Source organism: Dicentrarchus labrax, unplaced genomic scaffold (genome assembly GCF_905237075.1).
Source record: "Dicentrarchus labrax unplaced genomic scaffold, dlabrax2021, whole genome shotgun sequence".
Classification (NCBI taxonomy): Eukaryota; Metazoa; Chordata; class Actinopteri; family Moronidae; genus Dicentrarchus; species Dicentrarchus labrax.
Genome location: NW_026136719.1, coordinates 10,480,852 through 10,498,813, shown reverse-complemented (window position 1 = coordinate 10,498,813; position 17,962 = coordinate 10,480,852). Strand labels below are relative to the sequence as shown.

The 17,962-nt window shown below is 43.0% G+C and overlaps 1 protein-coding gene across 2 annotated transcripts in view; it reads right to left on the bottom strand.

Annotated features, from left to right (window-relative positions):
• Positions 1-17,761, bottom strand: part of fbn1 (fibrillin 1) — a 59,016-nt gene extending 41,255 nt beyond the window's left edge. The window contains exons 1-14 of one of the 2 annotated variants that reach the window (XM_051379244.1): positions 17,469-17,761; positions 16,958-17,237; positions 15,089-15,171; positions 13,777-13,875; positions 12,746-12,841; positions 11,710-11,805; positions 5,612-5,809; positions 4,605-4,730; positions 3,168-3,293; positions 1,748-1,900; positions 1,385-1,645; positions 646-798; positions 440-559; positions 215-340 (exon numbers count right to left, since the gene is read on the bottom strand). In XM_051379244.1, coding sequence (XP_051235204.1) covers positions 215-340; positions 440-559; positions 646-798; positions 1,385-1,645; positions 1,748-1,900; positions 3,168-3,293; positions 4,605-4,730; positions 5,612-5,809; positions 11,710-11,805; positions 12,746-12,841; positions 13,777-13,875; positions 15,089-15,171; positions 16,958-17,148 — 1,828 coding nt within the window. In that variant the 5' untranslated portion in view covers positions 17,149-17,237; positions 17,469-17,761. The remainder of the gene's footprint in view (positions 1-214; positions 341-439; positions 560-645; positions 799-1,384; positions 1,646-1,747; positions 1,901-3,167; positions 3,294-4,604; positions 4,731-5,611; positions 5,810-11,709; positions 11,806-12,745; positions 12,842-13,776; positions 13,876-15,088; positions 15,172-16,957; positions 17,238-17,468) is intronic. The other variant, XM_051379245.1, reaches the window with a different exon arrangement.
• Positions 17,762-17,962: the final 201 nt, after the last annotated feature.

Sequence of the window (17,962 nt, the reverse complement as noted above, 5' to 3'; positions counted from 1 at the left end):
GTACATATTTTGTAGTTAATGGGCTGAAACACACAAAACCACCAGAGTCATGATTTAAAATGGCGTCTTCCAACACGCACTAGTATTAAATCACCACCTCTAACAGATCCACGGTCCATTAAACATAAACATTACACATACTGTGGTTACTACAGAAAACTACCCTTCAAATATGTCTCTACTCCATAAATGCAGATGTCAGAACTTGACAGACCTTGACAGTTTTTGCCATCTGCTGAAATCTCAAATCCAGCGTTGCAGACACAGTGGAAGCTGCCCTCGGTGTTCACACAGCGGCCGTTGTTGCAGATACGACCGTTGGCCACACACTCATCCAGATCTGGCAGACACAAACAGATAGCACAGTAAACACAAACGTCCTCTTATTGTGTGTGTCTGTCTGTGTGTGAGTGTGTCTGTGGGTGTGTGTACGTGTAACCTCTGCACTCTGTCCTGGTTGAAGTAGTTTGGAATCCAGCAGGACACTGACAGATGTACGACCCAGGGGTGTTTACACATTCTCCATGTGCACAGGGGTTTCTCTCACATTCATCCTCATCTAGAGAACAAACATAAAGCTCATAAACCTTCTTCACCTTCATGTACTTTCAGTTTAGTGCTCAAGGAACTCTGTCAGCCACTTACCAATGCACTCTCCTCTTCCATCCAACCTGAAGCCCATGTTGCACTCACAGCGATATCCAATACTCGGCATGGGGATACACCTGCCATTCAGGCAGAGGTTGCGGTAGGCCTGGCACATGTTGGTGATATTCCGGGTTTGGATAACAAAAGGACCTGACAGAAACATTCACACAAACATATCATCTACAGGAAAAATCCATAGCATCTGCTTAGTTTTGGTGTTGGTGTTGTTTTCATGAGCATGCAGTCTTGCATTGCCAGACAGTGTACACACTACATCTGCACTGCACTAAGGTCTGGCAAGACCCACTATCATTCATTAAAGCAAAAAAAAAAGGCTCTGAGTTGTTTGAATTTTCTTAAGAGAAGTCTAAACACTGCCAAGTTCTCTTGAAAAATAGTTCCGAAGGAAATGTTATTGCGGAAGATTTTGCACACGGCTAATTAAACTCTTGACATGGTCTGGTCTGCAAACATGCAGGCATGTTTTGTTTCAGATAGGACAATTTCTGCACATATACTTTGGATATCTTAACAGCAATACCCAGATGAAACAAGCAGCCCTGTGTCAATGCACAATTAAAGTCTTTCAAAGTTTTCCATCATTAACATGTAGTTCATTAGCTTGGGGGTGTGGGTTGTGATGACTCAAAACTGGGATTCTGAACAAGGCAACACAAGTCCAGTAGGCGGTTGAGCTCTGCATGCCCACTGAGACAGACCAGGAATATGAGCCTACCTGGTGGAGGAGGCTGTATAGGTATTTGTCCTGGAATTTGTATTGGGATTTGTACAGGGCCCTGGCCAGGGCCTGGAATTTGGCCAGGGCCTGGAACTTGGAGGGGAATTTGACCAGGAATCACCGGGCCTTGCCCAGGAGTTTGACCAGGATATGGAACTGGGTAGATGCCAGGCAGGTCAGGGCTCCCTGGGACACGACCAGGTATCAGCCCTCCACCATTCCCATCAAGTATCTGGATGCACAGTTTCTGGTACTCTTCTAAAATGTTAAAAACAACAGAAAGTTAGCTCTGTGTTGAGACATGGAGACAGATAGATGAGTATAAGAAATTTAAATCCACGTGATGGTGAGTGACCCCACCTGTTCCACGAATGGGGCACATTTCAGGAGTGGACCCATCAGACCAGCAGCGTCCACTATCACAGCAGCACTGCATTTTGGTCAACAGCTGCGAGTTTTGGTTGGCGCAGCGCCCATTGAGCAGGCTAGCATAGCAGTACCCACCACGAGCATCTGTGGGAAACAAAACAGCATGAAGTCTGTTAAACTAACCGTGCTGTATGGAATATGGCATGTGTTGTCTGCAGGTTGAACAAATTGGCAGGAGTACAATCAAAAAGTTGTCGTGGTTGCTTCAGATTTTCCATCATTTGGAGGATGGAAGCCACTTCCAATAGTCCTCACTTCCTATTTATGAGAACCTTTCCTACATCCTGCAGTTTTTGGCACTGTGCACCAGCATGACTAACACTCAGGTTCCCTATTAACATAAATATATCATGTCTTGTTTCACACCCAGCCCATCCAGCATATTCACATGGAGAAACTGACAGGCTACACTACTGATTGCTTGGTTAAGCTCGACAAGATGTCAGGCAAGCATAGAGTTGGTTGGAGGAAAAACAGTCGGACCCTTAAGGGGCCCAGAGTAGATGTTAATGCTTGAGTGTTGCTGCATGGGAAACAGACTAAAATGTTTGGCACAATAGTTTTCTGGAGCAAAAGACTCAGACATTCCTTCCTCACAAACATCCTCTCCTGGGGGGGTAATGTGTGCGTGTGTTTGCATGTTTGTGTGTCAATGCATGTGTGTACGCATGTACGTGTGAGTATGTGCGTGTACATCTAATGGACTATTCTGACCCAAATTCCTCCCAGGTCTGTTTTGGGTCAAACTGAGCTGAACTTATGAGCTTTACAGGCTTTTCTGGTGATTGTGTGTGTGTGTGTGTGTGTGTGTGTGTGTGTGTGTGTGTGTGTGTGTGTGTGTGTGTGTGTGTGTGTGTGTGTATGTGTATATGCACACTGTTATCAACTTCCCAGGATACGGACTGTTCAATGACACACATGCACACTTCACTGTTCACATCGACTGACAGACAGATGCGCACATGCTTCACTTCTTCCAGCCATGATGTTGAAAAACAGCCATCTGAGCACGAGAGGAGTTCACTTCACTTCTTCCATCACATCCCCTCCTCAGCTTAAAGAGAATATAGCTCATTGTTGTGGAACTAGAAACAAGCAAGTGACTACTGACCTAAATTCTACCAGCTGGAACATTGGACAGATTTCAGTTCTTTTAGCTCTCATTGCCAGGCATAAAGGGAGAAGAACCAAAATGGGGTGGAAAAAGGAAAGAGAATAAGGCAGCACCTTTTTTGCTGAACTGCTTTGTCTCATATTTTATCTTTTCTAGCAACAATGAACCAGAGCAAATATAAAGCAAGTCGATTGTCCTTTTGGAGAGGTGTGACAGCCACTATGACAGAGGACTTACCTATACACCTGGATCCGTCCACAGAGGTATAATATCCCTGGGGACACTTGCAGAAGTAGCTGCCAACAGTATTAGAGCATTCACCTATGCCGCAGAGACCTGGAATGTTTGAACACTCATCCAGATCTGAGGAGAGTAGATGAGTGGAGAGGAGAGAAGAGGAGAGGAGAGGAGAGGAGAGGAGAGGAGAAGAGAGGAAAGGAAAAAATCCAGTTAGTTTCAAAACATTTTAGGCTGCTTCCCGTTTGTTATTTTGTTTATTTCATGCAGCTAAAAACTGCATAGTAACCATAACTGTCAATGAAAGCGATTAAACTGAACTAACTTGAAATGTGAATGTCTTCGAGAGTGACTAGAGCACATGTTGGCAACGACAATGGAAATAAGGCATTGTCACAGGATATTAAATCCAGGGGCCTCTGTAGCTGCTCTTCTGTTAGCACCGTTAACCACCAAGTGCACATCATCATGCACAAAGAAATACACTGTAACTTAGACCCGTTTGAAACGCCTTTTACACAGTCCAGAAGTTTTCCGGCAATTATTTCTGGGCATAAAATAGCACATATTTTACTCTGCAAATGAGTGCCACAAAACCCTGCTCACTCTGTTTCACCAGAGTTAAACTTGGTCTGGAAATTGTCATATTCATGTCTTAATGAGCCAATATTTTTCACAGGCTAACTGTAGGTCTTTATTTGAGGGAGAACAGAGGTGATTTTATTTGAGATTTTTCGGCCAGAAACATTAAAAAATATTGTGAGTCTCTCAATGGCTACAATTACAAAGTTCGAAAAGATTATGATCTAACAATTCTGTAAGCCCGTCAGAAGTTGATAATTAGGATCCCCACCTGAGAGAAAATTCTTACAAATGGACTAAATCTTCGTTGACTGTCTCTTGAATCATATTGTGCATTGACATAACTGGCTGAGAACCTCTTTTAAAGCCAGAGTATTTAACTTTAGCTGAACAGCAGCCACTATTGTGATGCTCAACTACTAGTTACCATTTAACTAAAAGGCTAAACAAATTGAACAGTAACACAAGCGGAGAAGAGTCATACAAAATGTAACCTGTAATTTTAACACGATAGGGGAAAAAGCAAACGAAATCAGCATTTCTTTCAAGTCTCACAATTAGGTGTTGAAGAAGATTAGTGAGGGAAAGCTGAGTGCTGCTTTGGTTTAATTAAACATATTCCAAGGGAAGGATAAAGTGGCTTATGTGTGGTCTTTCCCCACAAAGTAATAATCAGAATACCGCGACTGAGGTGAAGTTAACCACAACTAGACGGATGTGGCTTTTGACTCTACCTTCACGTTGTTAATTAGGAACTTTGAAAATAATCTTTTTAGCCTACTCTGTCATTCAAGTTAACACTGAAAGTCAGACATTTCACAGTTTTAATGTGATGGCTGCTAGCTTGATTCTTACCTTCACATTTCTGTGAGACCTCGTTGAACTTGTGCCCAGCGGGGCATTTACATTCAAAGGATCCCACTGTGTTGATACAGTTTCCTCCTTGACAGATGCCAGGGATGGCCTGGCACTCATCCACATCTGTACATACAAAGCATGCAATTAATGCACACAGAAATTACAGAATAAACTCAGGGGCAAGAGGGCAACACACACACACAAACACATCTGCACATGCCTGGATGTGCATAGATTGATATTGGGTCTGTTTTAACAGTCTGGCTCTGACTTTGCCTGCGATCAACAGAGTGACAAGGGAAAGGAGAAGGAGAGAGAGGAATGTCTCCTGCAGGAGGAACAGAAATCGAAGCCAAGTCGACCAAGGAAGAGATAGAAAGAGGGAAGGAAATACAGAAAGGACAGGTCTACACTCAACAGAAGTTTGTAGTTGAAATCTGTGACTTTGTGAGTTACATTGGTAATTAAATGTAATTCATTTAATGGATTTGATAGATTAAACTGTAGGTCTCAGGCTAAAAACCTCCAGGAGGCTGTGACCTGATGCAGTCTTAGAGTACTCCATGTTCCTCTGGGTCCTGGCTCAGGTCCGCCTCCCCTGCAGAGGTTCTGATGTTGTTGGGTCTGGAGCAGGCAGGGAGAGGGCCGTCTTACCAGAAATGAGCTCTCCCACGTGGCACCGCCACTGACCCGTGTTACTGACTCTGACAGTCCCGCCACAGCGGGTGTCTGCGGGCATTCCATACACATGTAGGAGGCACTGCCACCCACCCCAATTTAACCCAATTAGAACTAATCCCCTGGAGAGGAGATGATGGGTAGAGATGAGGGGATGACAGAGGGAGAAGGGTAAAGGCAGACAAGGAGGGAGAAGGAGTTAAAACGGGAGAAGAGGATAGAAGCAGCACTGTACTTGAAGAAGAAGAGGAGAGGGAGGGTGACAGAGAGGAAAAAACGGGACAAAAACAGAAGAAGAGACAGAGACGCTGAGGAACAGACTTTACCTTGGCACGCCCCAGTGCGGTGGTTTGGTATGAACCCTCTTCGGCAGGGGTGAGGCTGGGCTGGGCACATCTCACAGGGGTGACCCCATGCCCGTCCCACTGTGGCGCAACACAAAGTCTTTGTGCACACAATGCCTGTGAGCTGGCCTTGACACATCTGGTTATTCACCGAGGCAAAGCACGGTCCAGTGCGGTAGTCTGCAAGGGAAAAGCAGGAGTTTAATTTTGTGGAAACTTCATTTTGTCTATTTATTTTTAGCACAAATTCAAAGCAAAACAGGAAAAGTTTGGTAGCCAGTCAAATATGTAAACATCTATTGGTTGAAGCACATTAGATTTTTTTTCAAATTTAACACTAATTTTGTGAAACATTTCAACCAAAACTGTGATAAAGTAAGTTGAAGCCAATGCTGAAAAAACTACAACTGAACTTGATTTTGAAAGTGAATAACTGTCTGGCATACACAAACAGAAATTTTCAAATTGAATCTAATTTTGCATGACATCTACAACTCACTCACATTATATGTGATGAAAGCGGTGCAGAGTGGACAGTAACACACCCCATAAAGAATGCATTGTCTGTTCCTGGCAGTTTAATCAGTCTGGCTCTCAGGTGCATTGTACGTGTGTGTGTGTGTGTGTGTGTGTGTGTGTGTGTGTGTGTGTGTGTGTGTGTGATAGAGAAAAGCAGCGATATGGAAGGGGTCTGGAAAACCTTTTAAAGTTGTGTGGGTGGCTGTGGAGAGTAAAAGGTACAAGCTAGAATAAGCATGGACACCCAGACAATGAAAAATTACTCTGGTGTACATATTGTATAATCACCAGTTCTTTACCTGCACTGTATTCTTACCGTGCACATTTACCATGTAGTGTTCTGCTTTTTATAATTTTTCTAGTTATACACAATCTAGGGAATAGGTCATCATCCCTAAGGCCGGCAGAGGCTGACTGACAGGGTGTGCCTATGGAACACAGTAGGTGATTCCCACACTAGCTACAGCAGCCTAGAATTAAAACTAAATAGCTTATGATAAATATGAGCTCAAGAGTGTGAAGAAAGTCCCTCCATCGAGATTCTTTATATCTCCTCCCCTTCAAACTGGTTTAAACCTAATTCCCCCGATCCCAGTGCTTGGATGCATCTATCCCCTCACTTCATCCTCTCTCCAAACACCACTCCTTAGTTGCAAACTCCCCACAGATATAACAAAAATCATTGAGTCTTATCAGGTGAAGGATTGGAAGATGGTGAAACAGAGATAGGGACAGGGAGAAAGAGAGAGGGGAGAACTCATCCCTCCCAAAAGAATCTGGCCGAAATCCAAAGGCAAAAATCATTTCCACATTTCACGGCAGACAACAGACAGCGAGAGGAAAGAAGGAGAGCAGTTCCAACAGCGCAGTCGTTTAAAACAAACGAGACATTGTGCGTTTCCCGTGTGGACCGAGGCCCAGCCCAGACCCGTCACGTGCACCACAGCCTCCACGGTCTCTCTGCCTCTGGCACCAGCGCTGTGTGAAACAGAACTGGGTCATCTCTCCTTCTCTTTCTCACTCCCTCCTGCTCAGGCTCCACTGGAGACCGAATGCTTTTGATTCTTAGTCTACTTCTCCTTCCACCCAGAGCTGGAAAGTAATGAAGTACATTTACTCGAGTACTTGTACTTAACTTGAGTATCTCCATTTTAAGGGAACTTCTACACCTCAACATTTCAGAGAGAAGCATTAATTTGAGAGCTATCAAAAAAGGTACTACTTTAAAGAGTAAGTTGCATTCTAGACAAGTGCGATACTCAGCTACAATATTAAAGTAGTGAAAAATAAAAAAATAAAGCTATCTCCGAGGTTGGTTGAGCATACAGTAGAATAAAGACTGGAAACAGCTAGCCTGGCTCTGTCTAAAACTACAGTGGCTGCAAAACTCCCTCGGCCCTATCTACACCCAGTGTTCTGGGCTACTGCAGAAACATGGCGGTTAAACATGGTGGACTCCATGGAAACCAACCCGCCACATCTGTAGATGAAGACAGCTGATTCTAAGGTAACAAAAACACAACAATAAACTAATGAAAACATACTTATGAATATTATATTACTTTTTTTTTTTTACTTTTTATTGCCTTTTATCAGCTGAAGAGTGACAGGAAAGGGGGTTGAGAGAGGGGATGACACCCATCATCAGGGCCACAGGTCAGACTCAAACCCATGGTCACTACAGCAAGGACCCCACATAATAGATCTTTAAGTACAAAGTCTTTTGCAGTACTGCTGTACTTTTACTTTGAAAATGTTTAAAGTAATGCAATATTTTAACATTGTTTCATTGTTATTTTAGTTTTAATTAAGTAAGGCGTCTGCATAACTACCACTTCTTTCAACAACACTGTGCTTTGAGACAACAAACCCAGCGAAGTTGCCATGTATTTTCTGTATCTACTTAAAGCCTATATTATGTGCCTTACCTACAACAACAAAGGAATACACCATGCATAGGAATAGTAATTACAGGAGCGATGGAAAGCTTTTTACATGGCGCCCATATAAGCTGAGTACAGCAGACTGTGTAAAGAAAGTAAAGTTTCTCTTTTCATCAGATTTAGGTTTGTGTGTTATTACTGTCGTGGTGCCACACGTAATCTATCCGACATACTACCTGCTTATTACAGCTGTTAGTGGAGGAGAGCAAGCACTAAAACGCAAAGATCTGAGCATGAAATAAAGCAAATACAAGCGCAGCACTTAAACAGTCAGCTGAGGTAAACAGGGAGAGGCGGACAGCTGTAGGGTGAAAGTGGTGTCATTTCATCTGTCATCTTACTGTCTCTCTGTGAACTGCATACAGCTGGGGGATCCACCCATGTCCTGTACATCTGGGAGCAATCGCACGTGTTCACACACAAATGCACTCAAACACACACACACACACACACACACACACACACAGAATCTCAGCCAATGTCCCAACCCCTCATCCGCAGTCTAGCCAGAGATGATCTCAAAACAGACCAAAACTTACAAAAATGTCGCTCTTGTTTTTGCTTTTACTGCTCTACTTTTGGAAACACATTTGCATATCATCGTAGATGCTTCAGTGAACATCTATCTTTATATGGGAGTGGGTACTTTGTTTTGACTCTCATTAGCAAGCAATTTTATGTCTGTGCAGAGGTGCAGTTACTTTTGGAATACAATAGAAATGTGTTTCCTCAATGACCGGTGAGCTTATGTACAATAACAGCCTCAGTGTGAAAAGAAGGGAAGCCCGTCAGGAAGTGGGTCAAAAGAGTTTCCTGGATTAACTCCAAAATGTTTGTCACACACACACACACACACACACACACACACACACACACACACACACACACACACACACACACAAAACATCTGTCCACCTTTCCTATATCCACCCTTGCTCATTCTATCCCTGGCAGATGGTTCTCACAACATCCTTACATGCCTTAACATATGCGTAAGTTGTGCATCTGTGTGTGCATATGTTGTGTGTGTGTTTTTCCATGCATTTGTTATAGGGTCTTATATCTGGGTGGGGCTTTCCCTATTGGTCCGTTAGATTTCTACATTATCCTAGGACTAATAAGTTGAGCACGCACTCAAACACACACTTGGTTATCTATCTACTGAGGTTTGCATTGGGCCCGAACAGAGCCTGATAGGGGAAAGTCAGTGAGGCATTAAGAGACAAGAGAGACCCTCAGCTGACTGACCGACTTCCCCGTTGTGCTCTGGCTGCTGACTTACTGACTGTGTAACTCACGTGTTGCTACGTTTCAGGCCAGTCTTTCACCACTATCCCAAGTGAACTCAATGGCGTCACACCGAAAGCTCAACTTTATCGCTCCGTATAACTAAACGACTGCGGCAGGAGCAAAGAGCCCTGCGTGAGATCAGCTGTGGAGTGGCTGGATCTCACCAATCCCACATTCCAACCTAAATCACATTTGTAACCAACAAAGAACACGTTGATGTACCAGGCTGCATTTTCACTGCAGTCAGCTGTGCCTGGTGGTGGGACCACTGGTCAGCAGATCACCAGTCACTTTGGCAGCATACGGCTCAAAGTCACACAGCTCTGCAGTAGTGATGTGTTCATGTTGAGCCCCGATAGCACCAGGATCTTTGCACATCCTGAGTGCAGCTACTTCTCCCCTGGTCAGATCACGTGTTTGTGGAAAACCCCGTGTTCTTGCTAATGTGATAAGATCAAGCCATAATGGGGCACGGTTCTGTAAATTGCATTAAAAACAGTGTGGGGTTGTGCATGTGCGCATGGATGTGTATACACATGTACTTAATGCATGTGCTTGTGTTTGTGTGAGAGCACAATGGCTTTCCCTTGGGAGGTGATGGATCCTAGCCAAGGAAATTCCAGTGAAAGTAACTTAACCCAAAACGCCACTGTATCCGTTGGCCTACTTTCTCTACCTCTCGTGGTGTAACCAAATGCAAGATGAAGGACCAAATAACTGATAAATATACAGGGCTGCAAATATTGATTATTTTCATTATAATTGATAAATCTGTTGTTAACTGCTTTGGTTGATCAGTCAATAAGATGTATTCATAATATGAAAAAAACATGAATAATGCCCTAAAGCCTAACATGACATCTTCATCTTTTTTGTCCAACCAACAGTCTAAATACCCAAATATATTCAATTAACAGTGATACAAAGCAGAAAATACAGCATATTCACACCTTTGAGAAGCTGAAACCTGAGAATATTTGGCCCTTTTACTAAATAAATTACCCATACCTCAAAATTGCTTTTGACAAATTACATATCAATCAGCTAAGCACAATTATACTTTATACTCAGAACAAAAATTATAACAGAGCAGTTATAGCCTTATCTAATTCTTGGATTTCAAGGAAATGGAGAACTCACAATGACACAATTTACTGTGTTAAGAGGAATGACTGAAGACAGACGTTGGTCTCCAAGCAGCCGTTCCAAGACACACACAAACACACAAACACACAACAAAAAGTCTGCGTGTTTCACTCATCGAAAGACACTTTCACCATAGCAGACAAGAAACTACTATTCATAATGCATCAGACAGTGAGTAGCCAGTTGTATGCTTGTCACCTTACATGGCAAATCAGAGTTTTGAAACCAGATGTGGTTAAATTCTTTGCCCATACATAATTTTTTCATCAGAAACCATTATACAAAACACAACAACAGAGAGTTTCTGAGATTCCTTTTGTTCCCTGAGAAGTATGAACATCTAGAAAATGCTTTAAAAAAAAGTGCTTAATTCCTCAACAGTCTTACAAACTCTTTGGCCTAGCTTCTACAGGAAACCAAAGTTACAACATATAAAAGGGTTTCAGCAGATAAGGCCTGGCTCTAACCCACCAGGCAACCAGATAGTGTCTTATTAATTGCAGGGTTAAAGAAAACACTAAAGTAAACCAAAGGACAAATCCTCAGCCAGACCCAACTGACAGGCCTCCGAAGCATGGCTTTGTTAAAAGGGACGTTACTAATTAGGAGCGCTGCATATCCAAATATTAGCTTTACAAGGTCACCACTCTGACCCCTACAGGTCACCACTGCCACAGACCCCCAGCGCATTCATACATGCACGCCTGTTCATGCGCATGTTACACGCACGCCTGTATATGTGCATGTTTCACTCACAAACAGCGCAGGTCGCCCTCGGTTTGCGTGTGCTTGTATACTTTGGAGCCTTTGCTCACATGTGCCAGAGAGCAACCACAGGAGGTTGGGAGGTCTTCAGTTAACAAACAGCTCACATTTAGAAAGACATTACATTCCCCAGAGCGTCGTTTGAGAGCAGATGTGGAAAATAATGGTCATTTCTGAGCTCAAGCTTGACATGCAAATGTTCCACAACCAACCACATTCCTGGAGCCGATGGCATGACTAAGCAGGAATCATCTTCAATCACAAAAAGCAACCGCTATTCAGCATCGAGTCACGTTTTCACAAAAGAAGCACATGTGGCTTTGAATACTACTTCAGCAGTAGTGAGCAGTGACAGAGACAGTGTGATGTAAGATGAGTGAGAGAAATGCTGAGTAGTGCTGTGTGGCGCTCCGTTACCTCTCTCACACTGAGCCCCGGTGAAGCCGTAGGTACACACACATCTGTTGGGAGCCACACAGCGTCCTCCATTAAGACAGCCATTTTCACAAACCGCTGGAGAAGAAAAGAGAGGGAAAGCAAACAAGGACACTGACATGAGGACACAACTGTGAGTTTCAAACAATTCAAAGAATATTTCTGGTTTATACAACTTGGGTCTAGTGTTTGTAGTTTCGGCCATCATTTATATTGCTTATGATAACACTGTAGTCAGTAAATTGATTGCAGAGATCTGGGAACATGATGACATCGCTAGCAAGAAGTCAGATGGGGCAAGAAACAAGCAGCCATTGAACAGACCAGCCCAAGACAAGCTAACAGTTTAGACACATTATCTAAACCACTTTATTTGAAGATAAAACCAAAAGTGAGCAACCCCCTGAAATTCTAGCTATGATCCCTTATTACAGACGAACACAGTGTGCACACAACAATGGTAAGTATACATGGTCAAAGTTGAAACAGGAAGTTGGTTTGTACACTGTGATAAATGTTTAAAAGGGTTTGATAAATCATTTTTTCAGTTTGCTTTTGTTTTACTTCCAAATAGGTTTGACTAGCACAGGGGGGTTTTGGGTAAACCATCTGACGGCTCATGTTTCTTCCACCATCAAACTTATTTTTTAGAAATGTTGCCGTAATCATGTCTCAGCAAGTAACTTGGTTCGTACAGAGTTATTATTACCAATAGGAAGGCTGGCCAAAACTACAAGACAACAGCCAGACTAGCAGCTCTGTGAAGCTGTACACTGATAACATTGGGGTGGCAGTAGCTCAGTCTGTAGGCTGTCTGTAGACTTGGCTTGGGAACCGGAGGGTTGCAGGTTCAAGTCCCACAGACAACAGTATGGAGTGTGGACTGGTAGCTGCAGAGCTGCCCTTGAGCGAGGCACCTAACCCTACAATCTGCTCACGTACAATTTGTTACGTGCTGTTATGTTAAAATGTGCTGCTAATGTTGTATTTTAAGTAGTATTTTGAGGAAGATCCTTACGTTGACCACAGTGGTTTCCCACGTAGCCTTTCTGACACAGACAGTGGTCCTCAGCACATGATCCCCCGTTCATACACCGAATATTACAGTTCTGGACTGTGGGCAGAACAATACAAACACACACATACACAGATTGGGGTTAAATTCACAGTACACAAACATACGCTACAGATTAAATTTACAAGATAAACAAAATGCTCTTAAACCATGTTTCTTAAAAGTCATGCTCAGATATAATTTCCTAGAAATTTATGGTTTGCAAACAGATGAGCGCACTGGGTTGAAGCGCTGTGAGCTGCAAGAGAGCAACATGGAAGAGATGTTGACTGTGGATTTCTTCCAAAACACACACACACACACCCAGTTGACTCACACACACACACACACACACACACACACACACACACACACACACACACACACACACACACACAGCAACCCACGAGATTGACCGCTATTTGCAAGAACGTGATTGCAACATATATCAATTGCTTGGGGTAGTTTTCAATGGATGTTTTCAGGAGTTTCTTTGGCTTAGTATCGCATATTTTTGTACTATGTTAGTTAGTGCTCATTACTCAAGATGAGGGGAAGAAAACTTAAGAAAAAAGATACAAACAGCACAGCATGGTCTGAAATGACAAAATATGAGCCAATTACGAGGTCTTTAATATTTATCCTACAAAGAAAAGTTCGACAAAACTGCATATTTTCTGTCATCTATCATCTGTCACAGTTTGCCATTATTGTTACTGCATGCTGGAATGTTTTTTCTTAAGATTAAAGATCCTTTATTTTTTTTAAAAATGCAAAGACAGAGGTGCGGTCTAGGCTGTACTTTCCAAAAAACACTTAGTTTTGACATACACTCCTATTTACATAAATCATACTATTAACATGTTTTTATATTGGCCAAGCACCAGTCAACCCTCCCATCTATGCACACACTATGTAATAAAACCCATCAAGTGAATGATAGCGAGCTTCAAAGGAGTTCAGTCCTTGGGAAAGAGGAGGTGTTGTTTAATGACCTGACTTGGATCCACAGGATGGGGCGATCTGGCCGTTGGGGCAGGTGCACATGTTGGGTCTGGAGCAGAAACCATCTCCACATGAACTCCGGCAGATTGCTGCAAAGAGGAACATGACACTCGGTCAAACAACATAAAAATGTCCGCTGTCAGGTGCAAGATAAGACAACAGCCCAATGCTCACTTTATGGTGCCAGGATCTGTCTTAAATGTGCATGAGAGAAAATTCATTTTATGTATCTGTTGCTTGTCAGCCTGTCCACTCCACTGCAGCTTCAGTGGGAAATATAATTTCATTTTGTGCAACTTAGGCAATGATCTAAACCTCATACTGAACCCTCATCTATACTATTTTAAAACTCAAACAGACCACAGTCAAAATATGGCCAAATCTTCATCATGGTTAAGTTATAGAAGCGCACTTGGCAACGGCGTTGAGCCATTTTCTTCCTTGAGTTTTGTTGCCATAAATGTGCACCACCAGTGTATGTTTTCAGTTGGTGCTGGCTGTTTTTGCTCAGTTGTTCCCTTTCCCACAGACTATTTGTGGGCATGGTCCCCTGCCCCCAGCTCCCATCAGGTAGAGTCCAGCCACTGACCCCTAGTCCCTGAACCCCACTGCTAAACAATGTCATTAGAGCCACGACAGGCATCCGGCCAGCTGACCAGCCAGACTGCAATCACACAACTCTACAGCCTCTCAGACCTTCCTGTCTACTGAGGGGAGAGAGAGGGGGAGACAGAGAGAGAGAAGAAACCAGAAAAAGAAACCACTGCCAGAATACCAGAGTAAATGGACCAAAATTAATGAACAATTCCCTCTTGTTTTAGGTCATGTTGTCGACTCATCACCACCATTAGCCACACTAATCCATTGCTTATGTAAAATGATTTGGCGATCAAACACCTTAGAACAATATTTTGGTCTAAAAGTCCCATAAATGTCATTAAAATAAAATAAAATGTTGCACACCTGTGTAGAAAAGACAGGTGTGTCAGAAAACATAAGATTAATCAAGACATTTTATTTATAGCCATCTATAAAGCATCTATTAGTTTTCAATATTGCATTATATTATATTAGATTGCATTAGATTGCAAAATAGTTTTTAACAAGTAGACTCAAAGTGTTAGCTTACTTTTGTCTGTTGGCTATAAGTTAAATTGAAGTTTAGTCTGCAGGAGTCACATTCCTGTTGGATTTTCTTTTTACATTTAAAATAATGTAGCACGCATTCACTTTGGATCCCAGGTGGGGTATAATACTCTCAGTGGAAGGCTCCAATAAAATAATAATGGAGGTGATACTCACGAACAATGCACTGGTTTCCTCCAGTCAGAGTCTTCCAGCCTGGGCAGCAGTAGGCGTTGTTCCTCGATCCACACACATTTGGTCTGTGGAAGAATCAGAAGGTCATTAATCAATGTCACATAGTTCAGATCACTCTCAAGTCTACGACTACTGATGGAAGCACACTGATCCACATACTGCAGGAACAAATCTCTTGTTTCCAGAACCCCTCTGCAGAACATTTCATCAGGAGCAGAAGGAATAATGGCACATTAATTGCTCATGGACACTTCAGCAGGGATTGCAATTTAAAGCCAGTCCCAGTTGTCCGGGAAAATTATCAAAATTCAGTCATCGCATTCTCACATCGCTCCAAACATTATTACTTTCACATCCCCTCAAAAAAGCTTAAAATGTCTGCCACATTTCAAACAAAATCTTGTGCAGCAATACGACAGTATACTTTTCTCTTTGACTATGCCAGTGGTTCCCAACCTCTTATGCTTGTGGGCCCATACTACAAAGTAAAGTCAACACAGAATCCCTCATCATAGGTGTCATAAGTAGAGAGTATTATACAAGAAATACTTTAGGTATTATTTCTTAACCCTGCAATTATCCAGTGACCCCTTATAGTCATCTTATGACTCACTGTGGGGGTCTCGAACCACTGCACTGCCCTATGGAGTGTACTACTTGCAGTGATCTTGCTGCATACCGGGCCGTGCCTGACATGCAGGTCTGGCATGCAGCGTTTGGCACTTCTCAACACTAAATATTGTTGGTGGAAATATGCTGCACAAAATATTTTAAGAAATTTGATACACCTGCAAAGAATATTTCATCTGACATGGAAGTGGAACACCTGGGCCATCATGCCCCCTGCAGGTCTGTGACAGGCCTACATACGCAAATTTGTAATCACCTACTGAGTATGCATTGACCCAGAGGTCAGTGTATATACTGTACAGTGTAACTCCAAACAGATCCATGAGGGGGAAAATGAAGCCTGTTGGATCTCTGAAACATTCTTATAGTGGTAAGTCAGTGTGACACAGTATGCAGCCTGTATGCACTTCCTGCCTCTGAACCCAGATGTTCTGATAAATTAACTTAAAGCATGTCAAATAAAACTGCCTGTGGAGAATGCTCATTGAGCTGTCTACTGTATGACCTTCATCAGCTGTTTGCTGTCATCACTGGACACAGACGTTCTTTCTTTTCTTTTCTTTCTTGCCTTCCTTCTGTCTGTCTTTCTTTTTCTCTCTCTCTCTATCTTTTCTCTCTCTCTCTCTCTCTCTCTCTCTCTCTCTCCCCTCCTTCTCTCTCTCTTATTCACATATACACACATGCACACACACACACAACCTCTCCAGCAGTGACCCACTGTGTACAGCTGCAGATGTGATTTATCCACAACTGGGGTGTGGTGTTTTTGGCCAGAAAAGAGGATTAGGCTGTTAGCTCTCTCTCTCTCTCTCTCTCTCTCTCTCTCTCTCTCTCTGCCACAGCCACACACGACCAATGGCCTCCTTTGTTTGGATGTAATTTATTATTGCAGTCAGCAGGAATGTGATATTCTTGCCAGTATTTAATTACTCAACTTTGCTCCAAACTTCCCATCATAGACAATGTCACTCATGGGTCTCAGTCTACCTTATTAAAAAACACACACAAGTGTTTTGTGACCTTCAATGGTCGTGATCAACAGGTTATACATGAGAAGAAAAGGCACCTGCTCCGTGCCAAAAAATTAAACACGCACAGAAAGATGCTCATTGAAAATAAAAGTTGGAGGGGGAGGTGGGGGCTCTGGCATGCAGTGGAAGAGGAAAAAGAAAAGAAACTGTTCCTAAAGTGGACTAATGAGGATTATCATGGTCACATTACCCTCTGAGGACGTCCGTCCCTCCCCTCCTCTTGGCCCTGCTGGCTCTGGAGTCGGTCTGCTTGGTCACCAGCTCGCTGTCCCCGGTGTCCAAAACCTCTGCAGCGTCTCCAAGCCCGGGGCAGAGCGACAGCAAGGCCACCAGAGCCACGGCCAACTGCAGCAGCCGTCCTCTACACTTACTGTCCGGCATATCCACTCTCAAGTGTACAACTCCAGTGCTCGGTGGAATAAAACTCTCCTTAACTAGTTTCCCAGCCCCTCTGCAGTCTGGAGTCAAAGCTGCAAAACAATTTAAAAAAAAAAAAACATTTGGAAAAGACGCAAAGGAGAGTGCAGGAGATGCTGCGCACAAAAGAAAAACAACTCTGCAGCACTCTGACAAGTAGATGATATCACTTCCACTATTATTAAGTCAGAAAATCATTCAGCTCGGAGTCGCAAAAAGCTTGCAGTGTAAAAAAAAAAAAATTATAATGTGCAAAATTGCGCACGAGTGAGTCGTTACTTTACCTTGTCTCCCGAACAGGAGATTCGCCTCAGACCCGACAGAGGACTACTTCACTTTTACTTGCAGGTATTGCTGAATAAACGTTTAGAAGCAAACTGCGGAGGAGAAGAAAAGTCACTCAAATCTTTCGCTGAGCTGCTATAAATAGATGCGCATCGTAACTTTTTGGAGTCTGCTCGTACGCATCCAGTTGTGTGTTGACTTTGCACAGATAAGTTAGAGGAGCTGATGCATTCCAGAGGATGAGAATGGCAAAACTCACTGTGTCTCTCCCTCACAGCAGAGCTCTTTCCTCATCTCTGCTCTGCTCAACTTTCCCCAAAACTGTTTTTTCCTTTCTTCCTCTGCTCTCGCGATACAAAAGCTTGAGAGCAAAAATGCACAAGTTAAGCCCTGGACCTTTAGCTTGGACTGTTAACTGTTGGAATAATATAAAAGTGAACTCAGAAAAGTTTGGAAGAAGAAGACAAAGCTTCTAATACTCACAGATAATCTA